Below are 24,187 nucleotides of genomic sequence, written 5' to 3' on the forward strand. Positions count from 1 at the left end.
TTTTTATCAGGAATGGGTGTTGGACTTTGTCGAATGCCTTTTCTGTGTCAGTTGAGATGATCTTGTGATTCTTTTCTTTCCTTTTATTTATGTGGTGGATTACGTTGATTGATTTTATGATGTTGAACCATCCTTGCATAACTGCTCTGAATCCTACTTGGTCGTGGTGTATTATTTTTTTGATATGTTGCTGAATTCTATTGGCTAGAATTTTTGCATCTATATCCATGAGAGATATTGGCCTGTAATTTTCTTTTTTTGTGGCATCTTTGCCTGGTTTTGGTATCAGGGTTATGCTGGCTTCATAGAATGAATTTGGAAGTGTCGCTTCCTTTTCTATGTTCTGAAATAGTTTCAGTAGTACTGGTACAAGCTCTTCTGTAAATGTTTTGTAGAATTCTCCAGTGAAGCCATCTGGGCCAGGGCCTTTTTTTTTGTTGGGAGTTTTTTTTATTACCTTTTCAGTCTCTTCTCTTGTTATGGGTCTGTTCAGATTTTTAACATCACTTTGTGATAGTTTGGGTAGGTAGTGTGTTTCTAGAAAATTATCCATTTTCACTAGGTTTTCAAATTTGTTGGCGTATAGTTTTTCATAATACCCTGTTATGATCCTTTTTATTTCAGTTGGGTCTGTCATAATGTCCTAGGATTTTATATTTCTGTGTTCAAATGCTCAAATCAATTTGGTGCCAGATTTTAGATTATTACTCTTCTTAAGGGTTCAGATAACTATATTCCTTACTCCTCAGAATCCAAACAACAAAAAGAAAAAAAGTTGCCAAAGAGTATGTTATCTCCACTAACATTTACGTTACTGTTCTCTATTTCTCCAGTGAGTTTTCCCAAGAATTATAGGGCTTTGAAAGAAAACCTGCTGCCTGGATGATGGAGGCTTATTCCATATTTACTCTTAGGAAACCAAATGAGCTTCTTAGCATTTCATTCAGGCTTGTCTGTGATTAGCTTTTAGTGTTCTCTTTATATTGTTTCATTTCCATTAACATTCACACTAGTGACATCATTAGTCATATCACAGGCTCCTTTGTCGTGCTCTGGTGTCTTGAGATTCTACCTCATTAAAAAGTCAGCACTTCCTCTCTCGTCTTTGGCTATAGGTCCTTCCTACTGTTTCTATCTATTGACGTTTTCTTTCTTCTTGTTCGTATTTACAGCCTCCTAATAAGAGGATTGCATCATTTCTGCATCAACTCCATATCTTGTTCTACATGGACGTCAAGAACTGTGAAGGGTCTGAGATTTTACTCTACCTACAAGCTAACACGTTAACTGACACAATTTAATGGATGCTCACAGTGCTTTAAATTTATTATAGTTGCTCATACTGTAGGTAGTCCCTGTTTTACAGCGGGGTTCCATTCTGACAACTCTGTTGCAAGTCGGTTCTGACATAAGTGGAATACCTTGTTTTTATTTATTTATTTTTTAGTTTTCCTCATAGCCTTTTATTATCAGTATCTTTATAAATCCTGTCTTTATTTGTCTTTGGGAGTTGGAAACATTACATATAAAGTTATAGATACATTTTAAAACCTCTACATATGTACATAAGAAAATACACAAATCATAAAAATTTACTTCGACGATGAAGAAGAGTTGGACAGCATTCACATTTTGTCAATTGCAGTAATAACTCCACTTGTGGAAAGTTCCAGATCATCTGGATTATCCCTGGGAATGGGGATGGCATTTCTTGTTAGAAAATTAGTGAGAGTTATCTGTATGGTCCTTTTCTTTTTTTCTTCATCTATTTCGTGGTTATATCTCACTGCTTCCTGAATCTGCCTATTGACTTTAGCAAAGCGATCAGCATTTGGGTCCATGTTTTCAAGCAACTGACGCCCTTGATTTAGTATAGAAAACTAAATCTATACGGCAGTGTTTTCAACAGTAAATAAAAATTGAACGTCTGCGAGTGAACAACTGAGAATGATAACATCAGCAAATTACACACTACAACACTGTATGTAGTACACATTCCTAACAATAAGATGTACCAAAAAAAAAAAAAAAGGGACGGTCGTAAGTGCATGCCTTAGTTATCTAGTGCTGCTATAACAGAAATAACACAAGCGGGTGGCTTTAACAAACAGAAATTTATTTTCTCACAGTTGAGGAGGCTAGAGGTCTGAATTCAGGGCACTGGCTCTAGGGGAGGGCGTTCTCTCTCTGTCATTTCTGGAGGAAGGCCCTTATCTCTTCAGCTTGTTTCCTGGTTCCTTGGAGATCTCCATTTGTCTTGGCATCTATCTTACCCCATCTCTGCTCTGCACCCTTGTTTAATCTCTTTTATATCTCAAAAGAGATTGACTCAAGATACTCCCTACTCTAATCCTGCCTCATTAACCTAACAAAGGCAACCCATTTCCAAATGGGTTTATAGCCACAGTCATAGAGGTTAGGATTTACAACACGTATTTTTGGGGGACAAAATTCAATCCATAACATTCCATCTTTGGCCTCCAAAAATTCATGTCCTTGCCACATGCAAAACACATTCACCTCATCACATCATCCCAAAAGTCTTAAATCAACTCCAGGTCTCATCTTCTGAATCATCTAAATCAAATATGGGTGAGACTTTAGGTGTATTCCATCCTGGGGCGAAATTCCTCTTCATCTGTGAACCTGTGAAATCCAGAATACAAGTTATCTGTTTCCAAAGTACAATGATGGAACAGGCACAATGTAGACATTTCCATCACAAATGGGAGAAATTGGAGGGAAAGAAGGGATAAGAGGCACCAAGCAAGTCCAAAGCCCAGCAGAACAAATTACATTAGCTTGAAAGACTTGAAAATAAACCTCTCTTCTCTGAGACCATCTGAGCAATGGCCCCACCCTCCTGACTCTTGGTGTTGGCCATGTCCTCTGGATTCTGGGTGGAGACCACTTGGTCCTGGGCTTCAACTCTGCCTTCCCAGGTCCACTGGGATGGCAACCCTGCTCCCTAGGCTTTGGTGACCCTATTCTCCTAGTCCATCTGAGTGGTGACCCCACCCCCTCAACCCCAGAAGGCCCCATCTTCTGCCCCTTGGGCATGGCATCCCTGCCCCCTCAGCTCTGGCCAGCAGCCCCATCCCCCGGCACAGCTTAATGGCAGCCCCACACTCCAGAACAGAGTTGGCGATGATCCGACTTTTTGAAACCTAGGAGGCTGTGGTCCCACCCTTTGAAACTGAGAGGGCCCTGCTTCCCATGCTCCCTCCAACAGTTCTGCTGATCTCCAAGTTGCTCCAGGGATAGTCCCTTTCTTTTCTGAAGGACAACAGATGTAGCTCCTTTGGCCTGTTTCTTGCCTGTAGAATTCCAAGAGATAAACAGTGTTCTTTCCTTTTGTTCTTTCTCTGTCCCCTTCAATCTAAGCTGATGGATTTTCTGCTGTGGTAGCTGATTAGATCCATCAGTCATAGGCTTAATCTCTTTAACAAAATATTGTGTAGTCACGTCCTTAGTGAACATTCGAGGACACGTGTCCTTAGTTTATACAACAGAATTTTCCAAGTCTTTAAGTTCTGTTTTCATTTTGCACAGTTCATTTTTAAGTCCGTCTCTGTCCTCTTGCATCTTACTATAAGCAGTAAGGAGAAACCACATAGCTCCTTTAAGATCTTGCTTAGAAATCTCCTCAGCCAGACTGAGTCCAGCACAACTAGATGGTGCCTGGCTTCCACCATGGACTGCTCTGACAGGGATCACAATAGAGGGTCCTGGACAGAGCTGGAGAAAAATGTAGAACAAAGTTATAACTCTCTCTCTCTCTCTCTCTCTCACACACACACACACACACACACACACACAAGACCAGACTTACACACACACACATACACATAAAAGACCAGACTTACCAGTTTGACAGAGACTGGAGAAACCCTAAGAGTATGGCCCCTGGACACCCTTATAGCTCAGTAATGAAGTCACTCCTGAGGTTTACCCTTTAGCCAAAGATTAGACAGGCCCATAAAACAAAACAAGACAAATTGAGCACAGCAGCCCAGGGGCAAGGACGAGAAGGCAGGAGGGGACAGGAAAGCTGGTAATGGGGAACCCCAGGTCTAGAAGGGGAGAGGGTTGACATGTCGTGGGGTTGGCAACCAATGTCACAAAGCAATATGTGTATTAATTGTTTAATGAGAACTAGTTTGCTCTGTAAACCTTCATCTAAAGTACAATAAAAAAAAATTTTAAAAAAAGAAGAGAGAAGTCTCCTCAGCCAGATATCCAAGTTCATCACTTACAAGTTCTACCTTCCACCAAACATTTTAACATAATTCAGACAAGTTCTTTACCACTGCCTAAAAAACATCACCCTTCCTCCATTGTCCAATCACATGTTTATCATTTTCTTTTAAAACCTGGCCAGAAGCACATGTAACATCCACATTTCTAGTGATATTCTGTTACTGGTGCCATAAGTATTCTCTAAGATGATATAGACTTTCCCTACAGCTCTTCTCACTTCCTTTAGAGCCCTCATCAGAATAACCTTTGGTGTCCGTAATTCTACCAACAGTCTCTTCAGGAAATCTAGGCTTTTACTATTAGGTACCTTAAAGCTCTGCCAGCCTCTACCCGTTACCCAATTCCAAAACCACTTCCACATTTTAGGTATCTGTTACAGCAACACCCCCACTTCTTGGTACCAAATTCTGGTACCAGGAGTGGGGTATGAACCGACATCTCCATGTGTCTTGGCATTTATCTTACCCCATCTCTGCTCTGCTCACTTGTTCAATCTCTTTTATATCTCAAAAGAGATTGACTCAAGATATACCCCACACTAATCCTGCCTCATTAGCCTAATAAACACAACCCAAATGGGATTATAGCCACAGGCATAGAGGTTAGGATTTACAACACGTATTTTTACAGTGTGGTTCATTGTAACTCAAATATGTCATGAGTTGGGGTCTACCTGTATTAATTAAACTTGGTTTGAGGTAGATCACTGGAATAGGACTTTGGAATCTGAGCTGCAAATGGAAAAGATGCATGTGCTCCGTGGCTCTTGGTGTGCTTCTCTCTCAGCTTCCTTTCCTTGCTTATTTTGGGGAAGAGTGCCAACATGATAGTGCACCTTTGTCTTGATACCTCAGCTTCCTTACTGGCATTAGAGTGTTCTCTACTGCTGAAATACTTGCCATTCTCTCCACTACTGTTAGGATACTCATTTTTCATCCTCTCTGAAACCATATTCTAACCTCTTTTGTTTTCATCACTGTAGGGCATGCATACGGGTAATGTGTGGAGCCAAGTATGTATAGACTACCCGCTTATTCTCTGCCTAGATGACCCACAACTTGCATTTCTGCATGAGAGGACATTAATTCTATTTCTTAGACGTTGTCAAAAGCTGCCATGGTAATAAATCCATTCCCAGGCTTTCAAATCTTGTTCACAGGGTGTAACAAAACTGTGGCCTTTGAATCTGACATTTGAATGCACTTGTTATTTTACCTGGTGTCCCTTTCTTCCAGCTGTTGTTTTAATTATTATAGAATGCCAGACGAATTTCATTTTATGTGTTGAGGCTGAGAGTTATAGGTACTATTATTATGCCCTGTTTACAGATAAGAAGATGAAGGCACAAGTAGGTTAACTAACTTCCCTAAGGCTATAAAGTTAGTAAGTGACAGAACAGGATTTAAACCTTAGCTGTCTGACTCTACAGTCTATGCTTATAACTGCTTCACTTAACTGCCTGTTCATATTAGTGCTATATGAGAGTTATAGGCAGTAGGTATTGCAATAGGTTCACAGTAGGGGCACTAGACTTAGAGTTTATGGAAGAGTGAGTTTTTTTTAGCTGGATCTTGAAATATGGGATTGGTTTGAGTATGTGGAGAGGAGAGAACATTCCAAGGAGCACAGAATGAGCAAAGATTCAGAAATAGGAGGAAAAAGAGAATGTTCAGGGGAGATAATGAAGATATTGGATTGACTCTACAGAAATATTAAGCAACAAATGGACTTGGTTAGTACTGAAGGTTTATCCATTAAAACTTCACTGAAAAAAATTCCGAGCATTCTCATCTCAGAGTCCTCAAATTGGGTTCTTTAAAACAAAACAAAACAAAACACTGCTAATCTTATCTCATTCACTAGGTACACTGATTGAGTTTTCAGATGGCAGTACATTAGTAAGGAAATAATGGAATAAAATGCTCAGTCTTTATTATTATAGAGCTTTTTAGTATTTTCCCTTTTCTTGAACTAGTTCTGCTCACACCAGCATAAATATGATTAGTTTATCTTGTGGTGAAATTGGTCTAGCAGGAGAAATGGATGTACATATGTTGAAATTCTGCCAGCTTTCAAAAGAAAAATGTTATTTTAAGCATTCTGGTCATTTTAGGTGGAGTGAAGGACTTGCCATGAAGTTGTCATTGGCAGGTTTGTAGACCGCTAAACGTGGCTTCATTATTTACAAAGACCACATGCACGTATACCCAGAAAGCAGAAATAATGTGAAGACATGTAACTCTATCAAAGAAATGTCATGCTTGCACAGCCTAGTAAAAATAAAAATCTTGATTGTGATGGGAAGCTGATTCCTAGCCTATACTTGGAACTGAAGAAATCGGCACTCTCCTGTGTGTTTTGTAACTAATTCACCACCCAAGCTTGAAATATACATAAAATTTAAAAATCACCCATCAGCATATATTCATTTGTCATATTTACATATTAAAAGAGGTTTGGAGAGGGACATCAAAGCACAGGAACTGAAGAAGGATGGGAGGTAGAGAGTTGGTAGAGTCGGCCAAATGGGAATTTCTTTGTGGAATTCTTTGTTGTGACTTGTATGGATAAGCTGCTTGTAATGACATAAATAATTTTGAAGCTTATTTCTTTTTCTAGAATAGAGAAGCAAACTCCTTTATAACTTTTCTATATAAGACTCTGGCTTTGTAGTTCTCTAATAACTTTTTTGAAATCATCAAAATTAGCATCAAATATTTTTATAAGCTAAACTGTTATCAGTATAATGCCATTTTATATAGTGCCTTATTGTTCAGAAATATAATTTGTACCATAGGTTTCTCTGGGCTTTTTAATCCTAGGCCTCTAGCTATTTGGGAATAGGAGTTATTCCTAAAATATATGCAGGGTTTTATTTTATCTGTGAGGAGTCCTGGTGGCACAGTGGTTAAGTGCTCAGCTGCTAACTCAAAGGTTGGTGGTTTGAACCCATCAGCTGCTGCATGGGAGAAGGATGTGGCAGCCTGCTTAAAGATTACAGCCTTGGCATTTCTACTCTGTCCTGTAGGGTCCCTATGAATTGGAGTCGGCTTGTCCACACACAGCAACACTATGTTGATTTTAGTTACATGTTTTTGCACATGCTTACAAGGTCCTGTGTTGCTACTTTGTAAAACTATGTTGAAAATACAGTAAAACCTGTGAAAGCCGGTACCTGTGTAAGGTGGAAACCTGTCAAAGAAGGAAAACTTAAATATTTTCCACTAGAACAAGCTATAGAAAATTGGTGATTGCACCCTGTCAAAGGCAGAAAGCTTGTGAAACCCAGAAAAACCAGGCAGTCCCGTCTCTCACAGGTTTCACTGTATTTTCTTCTTGATAAAATGAGTAGAACAGTAGCAAAACCCAAATCCTAATGACGCTTACATGTTCCTTTGTATTAAAAGGCTAAAACTAAGGGTTTCTAAATATATTCTTTGAAAAAACCATTTGAAATGTATCTAAAGAATATGTTTTTGTTCTAAATCTTTTAATTTGTGAAAGAGATTCAAATTGTGATTGATTTTAAGTTTTGTTTTTAAGTTTATAGGATGAACCTGTAAACTTTCTCATCTGGGATTTACTGTTTCTCGTTTCCTAACCTTAAAGTTTCATTTCTCTGTTAATTTCTTCTTGGGCAGAATGTATTAGCTTATGATTCCAGATATAGCACAATCTTGTATGACCTTGTGTAGGTTACCACAGTTAACCATCTGAGCCTTAGGCTTTTGCTACTATACAATGAGGTTATTTATTATTTAGTATGTTGTCATTTCCAGCGTGTTAGAGCCTCTCAATGCATATACATAAGCATATGCCCTGCGTTTGCGGGCTTCCAATCCAGAAAAACAAATAATATACAGACCCATACATTGAAGTGTGAGGTAAGAGGGCTAAGAGATGAAGATTACTGGAAAAGAAATTGAAAATGCTAGCTTTGTAATTATGAACCATACATACCCCATGCCGGTTGCCGTAGAGTCAGTTCCGGCCCAGAGCGAAACTGCCCCATAGGATTTCCAAGGTTTTAATTGTTTCAGAAAGAGTCTGCCACATCTTTCTTCCTCATAGTGGCTGGTGAGTTTCAACCTCTGACTTCTCGGTTAGCAGCTGAGCCCTTAACCACTACGCACCAGGGCTCGTTTGAACTATACATAGCTCTGTGTATATTTTCTGTATATATTTCCCAGCTTAAACAAACTAAATAGAATAGAAAGAGGATTGAACTAGAGTTAATTTTATCCAACGCTACAAAGTTGTCATGAACATTTATGAAGAAAAATGCAATGGAGTTATTTTATTAAAAAGGCATTAAATCTTATTTGATAATGTCTCTTTTCTTCTTTCCTTTGCAGAGTATATATGTAACTGCTCTAGGGTCGGAAGCCTGGATGTGAATCGCTGCAATCAGACCACAGGGCAGTGTGAGTGTCATCCAGGTTATCAGGGGCTTCGCTGTGAAACCTGCCAGGAGGGCTTTTACCTGAATCACACTTACAGCTCTGGGCTCTGTCTGCCATGTGATTGTAGTCCAGATGGAGCCCTCAGCATACTCTGCAACAGGTAAGCAGCAGAGAGTGGAGATGAAGTGAATTTTATTCCAACAACAACAACAACAACAACAACAACAAAACTCTCAAGGATCAGACTAATTTAAATAAAGAGGGACCATTTAAAAAAAAAACCCATTGCCATCTAGTGGATTCCGACTCATACCGACCCTGTAGGACAGAGTAGAACTGCCCCATAGGGTTTCCAAGGCTGTAATCTTTACAGAAGCAGGCTGCCACATCTTTCTCCCACGGAGCAGATGGTGGGTTGAAGCCACTGACCTTTTGGTTAGCAACCGAGCACTTAACCACTGTGCCACCAAGGCTCCTTTATAGTTCTAAAGGATTTATCAAAATATGTTTAAAACCTATTTATTTTTCTGAGTTTCAAACCAGCAAAAATGCTTTTTACTTTTCTATAGTTCTTATTGTCTTTAGTGTTCTCTTACGATATTCAGAATGTGATTTTCAGATGTAGACTACTTCTTTGGAGAATATTAAATGGTTTAAAGTCAGATAAAAATAATATTACAAGGCTTCCTATTAAGATGAAGGAAACCTGGTGGCACAGCGATCAAGCGCTTGGCTGCTAACTGAAAGGTCGGTAGATCAAGCCCAGCAGCTGCTTATGGGAGAAATATGTGGCAGTTGGCTCCCGTAAAGATTACAGCCTTGGAAACCCCACTGGTCTTTAAATTCTGATGTCTTGGGCAGTTCTACTCTGTCCTGTGGGGTTGCTATGAGTCAGAATCAACTGGACAGCAATGGATTGTTGTTTTTTCTGTTAAGATGGTACACTAACATTGAGTACTCTCTCCCTCCCTTGAAATCCATTCTGGAGAAATTATTTAAGAGAAATGGATGGATGGAGTTGAGGAACTCTCAACACAAAGTATAAGAAGCCTCTGGAAAGACAAAAAACTGTCTGCAACTGCTGTGTGTACCTGGGAGTAAGAAGGGAGGATGGAAGGGAGGTACCTACAGACTGGGTGAAGGGCTGATAGTGGGGGCAGAGAGAGGATAGGTTGGAAAAAAGCCTTTAAACTCTGTTGTCTTAGGATAATCATTGCCTGCACCTTCACATCAGAAATCAACAGCATAGTCAGGCCACATGGATCCAGCATGTCATGAAAGCTAAAAGCCCTAATGAGGAGAAAAACAGACAGAGCTAGAGATGACAACCCAGAGAGACTGCCTCCTGCCTATGCTGCTTCTTCCTATGATTTAAAGGCAAATCTCTGACCAGAGGATTAATATGAACTGCAAAGATGGTATTAAACCAGATTCTATGGATCCTGGGTTTTATCCCCTTCTGTCTTCTTAAATCTGTTGGGAGGGACACAGACTAGAGCCTAGTCCTCAGCCTTTCCGTCAAACACTGCAGTGTCCCAGATACTCCAGGGGAAAATGAGCTTATAGACCAAAATAATTAACCACCTGAGGAGTAACCACAATTAAAGGAAGACAGCAAACATCTTCCATCTGAGCAAAATTACCGCATAGACTGACCAAGTATACGCGTGGCAAATAAACTTAAAAAAATAAGGAATTAAAAAATATGAAGTGAGAAGAAGAAATTTTTTATATTTTAATAAAGTATAATTAATATACAATAAATTGCACATATTTAAAGTGTTCAATTTGATGAGTTTTGACATAAGCATACACCAGTGAAACCATGATCAAAATCAAAATAACAAACATCTCCACCACCCCCCAAAATTTCCTACTGCCCCTTGTAATCCATCCTTCCCTCCAATTGCATCTCCAGGCAACCACTGTTCTGCTTTATGTCTCTATACCAAAGACAAACCAAACCCATTGCTGTCGAGTCGATTCCAACTCATAGCTATAGGTTAGTTACATATATAGACTTTTTATTTAAATAGAATCATATCGTTTGTATTCTTTTATTTGGCTTCTTTCACTTGGCATAATACTTTTGAAGTTCATCCATGTTATTGCGTGCACTGATAGCTTTTTCCTTTTTATTCTGACTAGTATTCCATTGTATGGATTTTTTTTTATCCATTTACCTGTTAATGGACATTAGTGTTTTCAGTTCTGGGGCTATTACAAATAAAACAGCTATAAACAAACATCTATGTACAAGTCTTTGTGTAGATGCATATTTTCATTTCTCTTGGGTGAAAACTTAGGAATGGAATGACTGGGTCATATGGTAGATGTTGGTTAAACATTGTAAGAAACTATTATTTTCCTATGGCTGCTGTAAAAACGTTACCACGAATTTAGTGTCTTAAAACAACATGCATTTATTATCTTACAGTTCTGGAGAGCAGAAGTTGGAAATGGGTCTCACTGGGCTAAAATCAAGGTGTTGGCAAGGCTGCATTCTTTCTAGAGGCTCTAGGGGAGAACCCATTTCCTTACCTGTTGCAGCTTCTAGAGGCCACCTGGATTCCAGGGCTCGTGGTCCCCTTCCATCTTCAAAGCCAGCAATCACATCACTCTGACCTCTGCTCCTGTCATCACTTCTCCTTCTCTGACTCTTCTGCCTCCCTCTTTCCCTTATAAGGATGCTTATGATTATGCTTGGATAATTCAGGATAATCTCCCCAAGACCCTTAACTTAATCACATCAAAGTCCTTTTTGCCATGTAAGGTAACATATTCACAGGTTCCAGGGATTAGGACAGGGGCTTTTTTTTTTCCCCCTGGGGAGGGAGAATTATTCTGCCTACCACTCTGCCATACCTTTTTCTGAAGTGTTTGTACCATTTTGCATTCCCATCAGCAGAGTATGGGACCTCTGGCTGCTCCACATCCTTGCCAATACTTGGTTTGGTTAGTCTTGTTAATTTTAGTCATCCTATTGGGTGTGTAGAGGCAGCTCGTGATTTTAATTTGTGTTTCCTGATGACTAATGCTTTTGAGCATCTTCTCATGTTCTTATTAACCATTCCTATATCTTCTTTTATGATGGGCCTTTTCCAATATTTTGACCCTCTTTGAATTAAGTTGTCTTTTTTATTATTGGCTTATGAGAATACCTGATATATTCTCATACATGTCCATAAGGGAACATGCATGAGGGTGTTTATTGTAGTGTTTCATGGCGGCAGGGAGTTGGAGATATCACCCCTTTGGAGGCACCAAAAGGGGCAGTGTCCACAGCAGTCCAGGGACAAGGGCCAGAAGGCAGAAGGGGACAGGAAAGCTGGTGATAGGGAACCCAAGGTTGAGTAAGGATAGTGTTGATGTGTTGTGAGGTAGTTAACCATTGTCATAGGGCAACATGTGTATGAACTGTTAAATGAGAAACTATTTGTTCTGTAAGCCCTCACCTGAAGTACAATAAACAATTTTAAAAAAAAAAATCAAATTAAAAAAAAAAAAAAGGGGCAGTGCCCAGAGAGACCATCCTTGGCGGGATGCAGAGAGGGGTGGCACCTGGAGAGACAACATAGTGGGGAGGGGGAAAGGGGCACCTAGAGGGGTGGTTCCCAGAGAGACTACCCCTGGGGGATGCTGAGAGGGGCTGTGCCTGGAGAGACAATGTCTCAGGTTTAGGGGCACCAAGAGGGGGCAGAGCCCAGAGAGACCACGTCTTGGGGCACTAAGAAGACAGCTGACCTTCGATCTTCCGTAGACTACCCTCCCACTTACCCCCCCATTACCAAGCAACGACTGGGGCAGAGCTGGAGAAGCTAGAGGGAGCCCTGTCAAAGAGACCCAGCACCCAGGTCCATGCTGTTCCGGAGAGTCCTAGTTCCCATAAGGAGAGCTTTCACCTCCCTTACCTGGAGCTTGGGGCCTACCTTTTTTTTTCTCTGATCCTAGTGATTTCATGCCCTAGTGGCACAGTGTTTAAGAGCTTGGCTGCTAACCGAATGGTCAGCAGTTTGAATCCACCCGATGCTCCTTGGAAACCCCATGGGGCAGTTCTACTCTGTCCCATTGAGTCACTATGAGTCGCAATCTGTTTGGTTTTTGGTTTTTGGTAATTTCACGCAGGTACTGGAGGAAAACTTTGTGGCGCACGAATTCTCATGAAGGCTTGAGTGACCTCCATTATAGGGAAGCCGTGTGATGGATGGGGAATCTCTGGCTTTAGAGTCCGACAGAGTTGTGTTTTCTATTGACTGTCTTGATCTAGCCACTTGGCCTTGGGCAACTTTAGCTGCCTAAGCCTCAGCTCTCCAAATATTAATCAGGGGTAATACATTAGATGAGATCTGTAGAGAATGCCTGGCACGTAGTTTGTTGTTGTTGTTGTTAGGTGCCGCCAAGTCAATTCTGACTCATAGTGACCCTGAGCACAATAGAACGAAACACTACCCGGTCCCTGTGCCATATTTGCAGTCCTTTCTGTTTGAGCCCATTGTTGCAGCCACTGTGTCTGTCCATCTCTTTGAGAGTTTCCTCTTTTTTGCTGACCCTCTGCTTTACCAAGCATGGTGTCCTTCTCCAGCAACTGGTCCTTCCTGATAACATATCCAAAATACGTAAGAGAAGTCTCACTATCCTCACTTCTAAGGAGCATTCTGGCTGGACTTCTTCCAAGACAGATTTGTTTGTTCTTCTGGCAGTCCATGGTATATTAAATATTCTTTGCCAGCACCGTAATTCAAATGCATCAATTCTTCTTCCATCTACCTTATTCATTGTCCAGCTTTCGAAAGGGCCTGGATTTGAAACAGATAGCTTCCTTGCTCCTTATTGCCCTTTCCCAAGTGTTCTCCCTTCCTCCTTCCTAAAAAGCCCCACCTTTGGAGCTCGTGGCAGCAGCCTATACTGTTACACTTCCTTGTTGCCATTCCCACTCTTAGGCATTACCCGTTATTTCTAAACATGACTATTAATCTGACACTATACCAGTCATGATTCTGTATGATTTTAACATCCATAAATGATCCTAACAAGACTTGGGCCTCTCAGCTTCTTGACCTCTCTTCAAATAAGTTTTCCTCTACCCTACTTCCAATCTTTACTTTCCCCTATTTCTTGGTTGTCTTTGGCCTCAAATATAGGCATATTAAAATTTTTAGATAAATCCATAGTTATTTTCCATGGATTACTGCAGAGTAATATTTAGATTTTTTTAATTGGGAAAAAAAAGTTCAGAATATCAGGCAATTTGTTAGAACAAGCAGTGCATCACAGAAGTAATTTAAAAGCCTGTACTTAAAGGAAGTCATTAGAAGCAAGGCATGGGAACTCTAAATCCACACAGTTGTAAGCATGGTATTTCTTATTACCGGAAAGGAAAAATTGACATGAGACTGGACAAAAAGAAATGGGAAGTTTTAGTACTCTATGCTTCAGCAAGAACATATGGGTAAACTGTGAGGAAACACCTCTATGTTCTGCTCTGCTATAAATTATGTGGGTGGGTTTAGGGAAAAGAGCCCTGCTAACCACAAGGTCGGCAGTTCCAACCCACCAGCCACTCCGCAGGAGAAAAATGTGGCAGTCTGCTCCTGTAAAGATTACAAAAAAAAAACACAAAACCAAACTTGTTGCCGTGGAATCGATTCCGACTCATAGCAACTGTCTTAGTCATCTAGTGCTGCTGCTCTTACAGAAATACCACAAGTGGATGGCTGTAACAAAGGGAAGTTTATTCTCTAACAGTCCAGTAGGCTATAAGTCCAAATTCAGAGCGTCAGCTCCAGGGGAACGCTTTCTCTGTCAGCTCTGGAGGAAGGTCCGTGTATTAATCTTCCTTTGGTCTGGGAGCTTCTCTGCGCAGGAACCTCAGGTCCAAAGGATGCGCTCTGCTCCCGGCGCCGTTTTCTTGGTGGTATGAGGTTCCCATGTGTCTCTAATCGCTTCTCTCCTTTATATCTCAAAAGAGATTGGATTAAGACACTATCTAATCTTGTAAACCTCATCAGTATAACCTCATCATAGTGATAGAGTTTACAACACATAAGGAAATCACATCAGATTACACAATCATATAATACTGGGGAATCATGACCTAGCCAAGTTGACAGATATTTTTTGGGGACACAATTCAATCCATGACAGCGACCCTATAGGACAGAGTAGAACTGCCCCACAGGGTTTCCAAGACTGTAATCTTTATGGAAGCAGACTGCTATGTCTTTCTCTCACAGAGTAGCTGGTGGGTTCAAACTACCGACTTTTTGGTTAACAGTCAAGTGCATAACCACTGTACCACTGGGCTCTTCCCTGTAAAGATTACAACCTTGGAAACCCTATGGGGCAGTTATACTCTGTCCTCTTGTGTCGCTATGAGTTGGAATCAACTCAGCAGCAATGGATTTGGTTTGGTTTGGGTTTAGGGAAAAAGGATATTGTAGGCAAGTAGTGTGATGTGTAGTAGGAAGAGAGTGGCATCTTAAATTAGTAAACTTGGATTCTTTTCTTGGGTTAGCCACTTACTGTGTGAGCTTAAGATATTTGATCTCTCTGAGCCTCAGCAGTGTTTTTTTTTTTTTCTTGCAAAATAGGATTAATATATCTAACATGAAGGATCTTTGTGAGAATTAAATTATATGTTTATGTATATCCACTTACATTGTATATCCACTGACACATAGATTAGGCTCAATAACTCTCTAGAAGTTGAATCTTTTTTTTTTTTTTTTTAAAGTGATGAGCAGAATGGTAACCCAGAAGAAAGGAGGTTTAAATCAGCCAGACTTGATTATGTATAGGGATTAGGATATTTGTTTTTGTTGGTAGGCTAAAGAAGAAATTACATTTCTTCTGTAAAAAGTTTAGCCTATTTTACTCCATTTTCATAAAAACTATTATACCTTTTAAAGTTGGACATTCTATATTTTAAATAATAGTATTTAAATAATAATAACATGAATTGTATGCTTACTGCATTCTAGGCATGATCCTTAACCCTTTTGCATTTATTAATTCATTTAATCCTCAAAGCCACTGTATGAAGTAGGCACTATCATTATTCTCATTTGCACATGAAAAAAATGGCAAGTTAGGTAATTTATCTAATTTACTAGGTATCAGCTAGTAAATAAAGGAGCTGGGATTAGGACATTTGCAATCTAGATCTGGAGTATGTACTCCTGTCCACTGTGCTGATACACTATTTCTCAAAATCTCATATATTGAGCAAAGAGAGTGAGTGTTGTAAGAAGCTCTGATGCAGTGGCACAGAATCCTTGATATTTTATAGGAATTTCTTCTAGTTGTCCTCTGGTAATCAGACCTTGACCCTGGTGTGGTGTAACTCATGCTATATAAATAACCCTTCTTGGTGAGATTAGTCTCAGTTTTAGCTTAGTAGAAATTGAGAACACCAAAGGATCAGCCTTTCAATAAATAGTTATCATTTGCAATATCTACTGTATTTCCATCTCTTTGTGTTGGGCACTTTGGAGTAAAAACAATATTGCTTTTGCCCTTGTCAAGAAATTTATAATCCATGCAAGACTAAAGGACACAAAACTATTAGGAGATAATACTAAACAGTTATATGCTAAATTTTTAAGTAGTTTAGAGTGGGAAAAGAGCGGGAGTAAAGTGAAGTAATAAGGAAAGATTTCCAGAGGAGGTGGGAACTGAGACAGGTTATGATTTGTGGAGGCAGAGAGATGAGAAGAAGACCTTATCAAGAAACAAACAAACATAAGAATTCAAATAAGTTTCCTATAATTATACAATGAGATGAGAAATCTGATCTCCTGTTACCCACTCAAATTCTATTCTTTTTTGACCTCTGTCTTCTCTTTCTAAAAATAAATAAAAGTAGAAAAGTTGACTCAATTCTATCCTGTGATTCTCTCATACATCAAATATCCATGGATCAAACAACTGGCTTTTAAAAAAGGCATTTCCTTGCTTTTGGTTTATGCCCAGATACTTCAGTGGGAGTTGCCCCAGTGAGGGTAGAATTTGGCTGCAGGAGCCAGATGTGGGTTGAGCAATGTCTTTGTGTGCAAACACAAAGTCCTTTATGTACTGACAGATGGCCACCCCCTCATATCACCATTGGTGTTCCAGCATGTTTAATTGGGAAGGAGTTGGTTTAAGTTGGTTTAAGCTTTGGAACATATTTCTAATGTTTTCTTGATCCACATTTGGACCTACGCTTAATAAGTGAATGGAGAAGTCAGATAGCATTTCATCTCAAATAGCAGTATGCCTAGTGAGAGCCTGAATCTCCTAATATAGCTTGATATAATCAGTCATAAAGGACTGACTTTATATGTAGGCAATTATATACTGATACAAAATGCTTTTAATGTATTCATAGAGATGAGTATACAGGTACATCATTTTAAACTGTCTCAGTAAGGTAAAAGTGAACTTCTGTAGTGGTATAATACCCTTTTTTCATAACCTCTGTGGTTGCTGCTGTACAATGTATTTTGAAATATTTACTACTTTGCATTTTTAATTATGGGAATGTGCCCCAGGACACAGGGCAAAATTTTAATTATGAAGTAAACTGATGCTGAAATAAATGTCAAATAGATGACAAAATACCTTCGAGGCTTACATAAAGAGCTCTGAAAGTCATCTCTTGTGTAATGCTCTATAACAGCTGCTTTCATAAAACTTTGTTTATTACTTTGCCTATAATTCTAGAAGACCAAAAAACTGGTTATCTGAACAGTAGAAACAATTAATAATTGAGGAAAGTTTTGTCATTTTATTCAATCATTGTTTCATTTAATAAACACTGCATTTGTTGACTATATGTCAAAAGACATTATCCCTGTTCTTAAGAAACTAGTGCAAACATATATGTGCAAACAAAATATGAGTATTCACAAAGTGTACAAAGAGATTCAGGGAGGTTCTTGGGAGAGGAAGTTGCATTTGAATTGAGATTTGAAGGATGAGTAGAAGTTTGCTATGAAACAACAAAGCATCTTTAGTAGATTGGAAGTGGCTCGCTATTTCTAGAAGGCAAAATTTGGTTGTGGTAGGGAGGAAGAGGTGAAGGAGAACAGGAAGTGACAGGAGATACGACTTTTGTCTATGTGCATTGTATCTCCAACACCTAGAACAGTGTCTGGCACATAGGACACCCAGTAAATACTTGCTGAATAATCAGAATGAGTTAATAAAGAATAAATAGGATCAGACCATGAAGGGCCTCATATGCCATGAAAAGTAGTTTATCCATTGGAGAATATTGAGTAAGTGGTGACATCGGATTTGCTTTGTAGAAAACCCACTAAAAAAGAAGGTGAGAACTGTCAAAAGTCTAGTGGATAGAGAGAGTGAGCCTATGCAGGAGACCAGTGAGAAGGCTATTGTAACAATCCAAGCAAGAGAAGTTAAAGGCCTGATCTAGGGCGATGGCATTTGCATTGACACTGGTGCTAGAGAGGAGGGAACCACTATAAGATTTTTGGAAGATGAAATCTACAGGACTAGATGGTTGATTGTATTTATGGAATTAGGGAAAGAGAGAGATGACTCCCATGTTTCTTTGTGGCTCAGACACTGTGAGTGGGGAGATATTCTATTAACTGGATAAAGATTACAAGAAGATAAGCAAGTTGGAGGGAGATGATGATGATAGGTTTTAAACATGTTGATCTTGAGGTGACTGTGGCACATTCAAGCAGAGATGTCTGGTGGACAGTTGCATATACATTATGTGCCAAATAAGAAATATTCTTAACTAGCATATTCTTGTTCTGTTTTATAGGAAAACAGAACAAAGCCCCACGGATTTAATTTTGTTTAAAAATAACTTTATTCTATACCCCAATTATTATTCCTGCAACTATACCAATCTCTAGTTTAAATGACCTTTTTTCTTTTTAAATGACCAGTATTTTTTTCCTTGAAGATAACTAAGAGAAATGAAGTTCTGATACATGCTATGATATGGATGAACCTTGAAAACATTATGCTAAGTGAAATAAGACACAAAAGGACAAATACTGTATGATCTCACTTATATGAAATATCTAGAATAGGTAAATGCATAGAGACCAAAGTTTATTGGTGATGGGGAGGAGGAGGAAATGGAGAGTTATTACTTAAGGGTACTGAGTTTCTACTTGGGATGTTGAAAACTTTTGGAAATAGAAAGTGGTGATGGTTGTACAACATGGTGAATATAATTAATGTCACTGAATTGTATACTTAAAAATGGTTAAAATGACAAATTTCTGTTACGTATATTTTACCACAATAAATATTTTTTAAAAAGTAGATAACTGATCTCAACCTTTATCCTATCATGGTTCATTTGTTTCAGTAAATGTTTGTACAGTGCCAAATATCTTAGAAGATATTTTAAAACATTGTTCCGAGTATCACATTAAGTTTAGCAAAACAAATTAGACTAAAATTTGAATGTTGTCCAGAAAAAGGCATAGAGGGGTTGAAGTTTAAGTGCAAATATGTTTTCCAGTGAGTTTCTGTCTTAAAGCCACCATTCACAGGAGATAATCTGCCCTCCTGTTCTTCTAATTATTAACTAGGTATCAGCTGTGGTCAAATGATAGTGGGGAAAAAAACCACTTTTCCCTCAAGCTTTTAGTGACCCTTGTGAACATTAACATGACATGTCACTGTGAGTTGATGTTGTTGCTATTGAGCAAACAAGTCCCTTTCCCTTAATTATGTTCCAGATGCTTCTACTTATTTCATTAGGCCACTTTTAGGCTAGTCTTGAAGTTTTGAAAGAAATATTTTAAAGTTTTGGTACTGAAAATATTAAAAGATCATTTATTTTGCTTCTTCTAAGATGTTATTTTCTCTCTCAAAATCTATAGGTGTACATATGCTAATAGTGTAAATAATCAAGTTCATATAAATGTAGTATTTGATATCAAGGTATTTATTCAACAAATTACGTACAGGGTATTTTAATAGACCTTGTGGGAGATAAAAGATAAATAAGACAATGTGTCTCATCCCAAAGGAGATTCTGATATAATAAGGGCATTAAGAAACATATAAATAATTATAATACGAAGTAAAAAGTGACCCATATCATAAAAGATAAAGATAAAATGCTACGGGTCGGGGGGGAATTAAGAAGCTGGGAGATATCACTTATAACCGGGAAAATCAGAGGACGTTATATTGAGGAGGTAGCTTTTGAGCTCAGTTTTGAAGAAAAGAAGGCATTTAGATATACAGAAATGGAAAAGGACATTACAGAACAGGAAGCATCAAGATTAACGTCTCAGAGGTGTGCTTACACAGGATGTAAGGTCGAAGAGGAGTAGGGGCGGAAGGAGATGTATCTGGCAAGACTTGCCGTGGTCAGGTGACAAAGGGCCTTAACAGACAAATGATTTGGATTTTATTCTGTAAGAAATTTTTAAGCAGGAGAGAGAGCAGCACTGCATTCTCACAGTAGTAGATAGGGTGGATGTAAATAAAGGGCAATTAGAGGCAGAGTGAAATTAGTGAGGGCCAAAGTTAGGGTAATAATAGCGAGAATGCAGAGAATAATTTTTTTATATATATATATATTTTATTGTACTTCAGGTGAAGGCTTACAGAACAAATAGTTTCTCATGAAACAGTAGTACACATGTTGTTTTATGACATTGGTTAACAACCCCACAACATATTAACCCTCTAACTTCTCAACCCTTTTTTTTTTTGTGAAACTACACATAGCCAAAGACACACTGTTTCAAAAATTTCTACATGCACAGTTCAGTGACATTGACTACGCTCTTCCAATTGTGCTGTTATTCTCACTTAAGATGAAGGCTTACAGAACAAAATAGTTTCTCATTTAACAGTTACTACAAATGTTGCCCTATGACAAGGGTTAACAATCTCACAACACATTAACAATATCCTTACTCAATCTTGGGTTCCCTATCACCAGCTCCCTTGTCCCCTTCTGCCTTCTGACCCTTGTCACTGGACTCCTGTACCTCATTAGTCTCATTTGGTTTTACGAGGCTGTCCACTCCCAGGCTGAACAGTGAACCTCGGAGGTAACTTCACCACTGAGCTAAAAGGGTGTCTGGGGCCCACACTCTCGGGGTTTCTCCAGTCTCCTTTAGGCCAGTAAATCTGGCCTTTTTTTTGTGAGTTAGAATTATGCTCTACATCCTTCTCCAGCTCTGTCCAGAAGCCTCTGTTGTGATCCTGGTCAGAGCAGTCAGTGGTGGTAGCTGGGCACCATCTAGCTGTACTGGACTCAGCCCGGTGGAGGCCTTGGTAGCTGTGGACAATTAGTCCTTCGGACAAATCTTTTCCTTGTATCCTGTTCTCTTCGTTCTCCCTTGCTCCCGAAGGGATGAGACCAGTGGAGTATCTTAGATGGCCGCTCACAGGCTTTTAAGACCCCAGACACTACTCACCAAGGTAGAATGTAGAGCACTGTCTTTATAAGCTGTGTCATGCCAATTGAGCTAGATGTTCCCCGAGACCATGGTCCCCACAGCCCTCCACCCAGCAATTCAGTCCCTCAGGGAGTTTGGATGTGTCTATGGGGCTTCCATGACCTTTCCTTGTACAAGTTGTGCTAGTTTCCCCTGTATTGTGTACTGTCTCACCCTTCACCCAAGATACCACTTATCTATTGCTTATTTAGTATTTCCCCCCCACCCCTCCCATCCCTGGTAACCAACAAAGATTGTTACATTTTGTGTGTGAACTTTATCATGGTTTTTTACAAAAGAGGTCTCATACAATATTTGTCCTTTTGTGATTGACTTATTTCACTCAACATAATGTCCTCCAGTTTCATCCCTGTTATGAGATGCTTCACAGATTCATCGTTGTTCTTTATCGTTGCATAGTACTCCATTGTGTGTATGTGCCATAGTTTGTTTATCCATTCATCTGTTGATGGGCATCTAGGTTGTTTCCATCGTTTTGCTATTGTGAACAATGCTGCCATGAACATAGGTGTGCATATGTCTATTCGAGTGACGACTCTTACTTCTCTAGGATATATTCCTAGGAGTGGGATTGCTGGATCAAATGGTATGTCTGTTTCTAGCTTTCTGAGGAAGGGCCATTATCATTTTCCAAAATGGTTGTATCATTTTGCATTCCCACCAGCAGTGCATAAGAGTTCCCATCTCCCCTCAGCCCCTCCAACATTTTTTATTTCCAGTGTTTTTGATTTGTGCCAGTAATGCCGGGGTGAGATGGTATCTCATTGTGGTTTTAATTTGCATTTCGCAGAGAATAATTTTGGAGATAAAATGGGTAGGATGTGGTTTCAAAAGAGTAAACTTCATAGGGGAAGGAGACGGTGATGCCCCGTGATAGTAGTGCTTCTGTGCATAATTCTCTAGAAAGTTTATGATTTTTGCATTAATACATGCACACAAATCTAAAGATAGTTTGTATTTCTAAGCTGAACTTAAGGAAGTTCTCAGTCCCAGGGTTCCTTCTCAGGTCCACACCCTCTCCCTATGCTTACATTCTTCCTTTGTTGCAGGCTGCAGGAATTGAGTTTGCTTTCCTTTGCTTCAGTAGTTGCCACCACCCACTGTATCCCATGGGATTTTTATTCCACCGTAAGCCTTTCTGCTGTGTCAAACAGTATCCCTGTATCAACATTCTTTCTGTGTTGCTAAAGATAAATCCAAAGGCCTTTTACCTTTTGAGTTTTTAAAACTGTTAACTTTTATAAGGAAGCCTTTGGAGGTAGCAAACAACAGATGTGGGAAAGTTGAAAGCTTATGTAACTGAAAAACTTTTCCACAAATGGGATTCAAATATAGCAATACCTCTTCTATTTTTCTGATTAATTGCTCTGACCCTCCTATGCCTCAATAGCATCAAGTCCAGTACCCTCCTTTTGAGACAATCATTTCTCCAACAATTAATTATAATTCCCTAGTAATTCTTAGGGTCAGTCCTCCTCTGGTACGAGGCATAAAAGGAAATATGATTCTGATCGGTTCGCTAATATTGTTGTTTCTCACTGCTACATGGAATTGCTGAGTTGAAGCCTGGTCCCTGAACAACCTAGCAGATGATACTCACTACTATGCTTATGCTCACTACTGTGATGATGCTTTTACTGGTCTAGATCCTTGCAAAGACAGCAGTGATTATTTGAGAATGAACCCATCTCTTAGTTATCTAGTACTGCTATAACAGAAATACTACAAGTGGGTGGCTTTAACAAGTAGAAATTTATTTTCTCACAGTTCAGGAGGCTAGAAGTCCGAATTCAGGGTGCAGGCTCTAGGGGAAGGCTTTCCCTCTCTTTTGGCACTGGGGGAAGGTCCTTATCTCTTTTCAGCCTCTGTTTCTTTGTTCCTTGGTGATTTCCATGTGTTGTGGCATCTATCTTCGCCTGTCTCTGCTTAATTGCCTGGTTGCTTGTTCAGTCTGTTTATTATATCTCAAAAGAGACTGACTTAAGATACACCCTATACTAATACTGCCCATTAACATAACAAAGAAAACTCATTTCCAAATGGGATCATAACCACAGGTGTGTTGTTGTTAGGTGTGTTTGAGTAGGTTACAACTCATAGTGACCCTAGAGGGTAGGATTTATAATACATATTTTTGGGGGATGCAATTCAATCTGTAACACACTCCCTTAGTGCCAGCTTCTTTCAAGGATGCTTTAAATTTGAACTCCAAAGGTACAGAACTTAAAAATCAGCTCCTTCAGTTTATATGTGCAGCCACATCCCGCTGTGCAAGCCAGCCGTAAAGGTACTGCTTAAAGACATTTTGTAGAATCTTTCAACTAACAAACTCCAAATCTCTGTCCCTTCCCAGGGATGAGACACTTTTTTTTTTTTTTTTTTTAATTTTTCCCATACAAAAATTTATACATATATTGTTTTGTGACTCCAACTGCTGTCCCCACACCGTGACAGCACACTCCTCCCCTCCACCCCAGACTCCCCATGTCCACTCAACCAGCTCTGAACCCTTGCTACCTTCCCATCTCACCTCCGGACAGAAGCTGCCCGTTTCGTCCCTTGTATCTACTTGAGCGAAGAGGCACACTCCTCATGAGTTTCACTTTATGCCGACCATCCAGTCCAATCCCTGTCTGAAGAGTTGGCCTCGGAAATTGTTTTAGTTCTGGGCTGATAGAGAATCCAGGGGCCATGCATTCTGGGGTTCCTCCACTCTCAGTCAGACCATTAAGTCTGGTTTTCTTACTAGAATATGAGTACTGCATCCCACCTTTCTCCTGCTCCATCAGGGACTGTCTGTTGTGTTCCCTCTCAGGGCAGTCATTGGTGGTAGCTGGGCACCATCTAGTTCTTCCGGTCTCGAGCTGATGGAGTCTCTGGTTTATGTGACCCTTTCTGTCTCTTGGGCTAATACTTTCCTTGTGTCTTTGGTGTTCTTCATTCTCCTTTACTCCAGGTGATTGGGACAAATTGATGCATCTTAGATGGCCGCTTGCTAGTTTTTAAGACCTCAGACTCCACTCACCAAAGCAGGATGCAAAACATTTTCTTAATAAGCTTTGTTATGCC

The 24,187-nt window shown here is 39.6% G+C and overlaps 1 protein-coding gene across 1 annotated transcript in view; it reads left to right on the forward strand.

Annotated features, from left to right (window-relative positions):
- Positions 1–24,187, forward strand: part of MEGF9 (multiple EGF like domains 9) — a 143,546-nt gene that overhangs the window by 58,050 nt on the left and 61,309 nt on the right. Inside the window, exon 2 of the mRNA XM_004372118.2 lies at positions 8,616–8,823. Coding sequence (XP_004372175.1) covers positions 8,616–8,823 — 208 coding nt within the window. The remainder of the gene's footprint in view (positions 1–8,615; positions 8,824–24,187) is intronic.

The sequence above is a fragment of the Trichechus manatus genome, unplaced genomic scaffold (genome assembly GCF_000243295.1).
Source record: "Trichechus manatus latirostris isolate Lorelei unplaced genomic scaffold, TriManLat1.0 scaffold00016, whole genome shotgun sequence".
Lineage (NCBI taxonomy): Eukaryota > Metazoa > Chordata > Mammalia > Sirenia > Trichechidae > Trichechus > Trichechus manatus.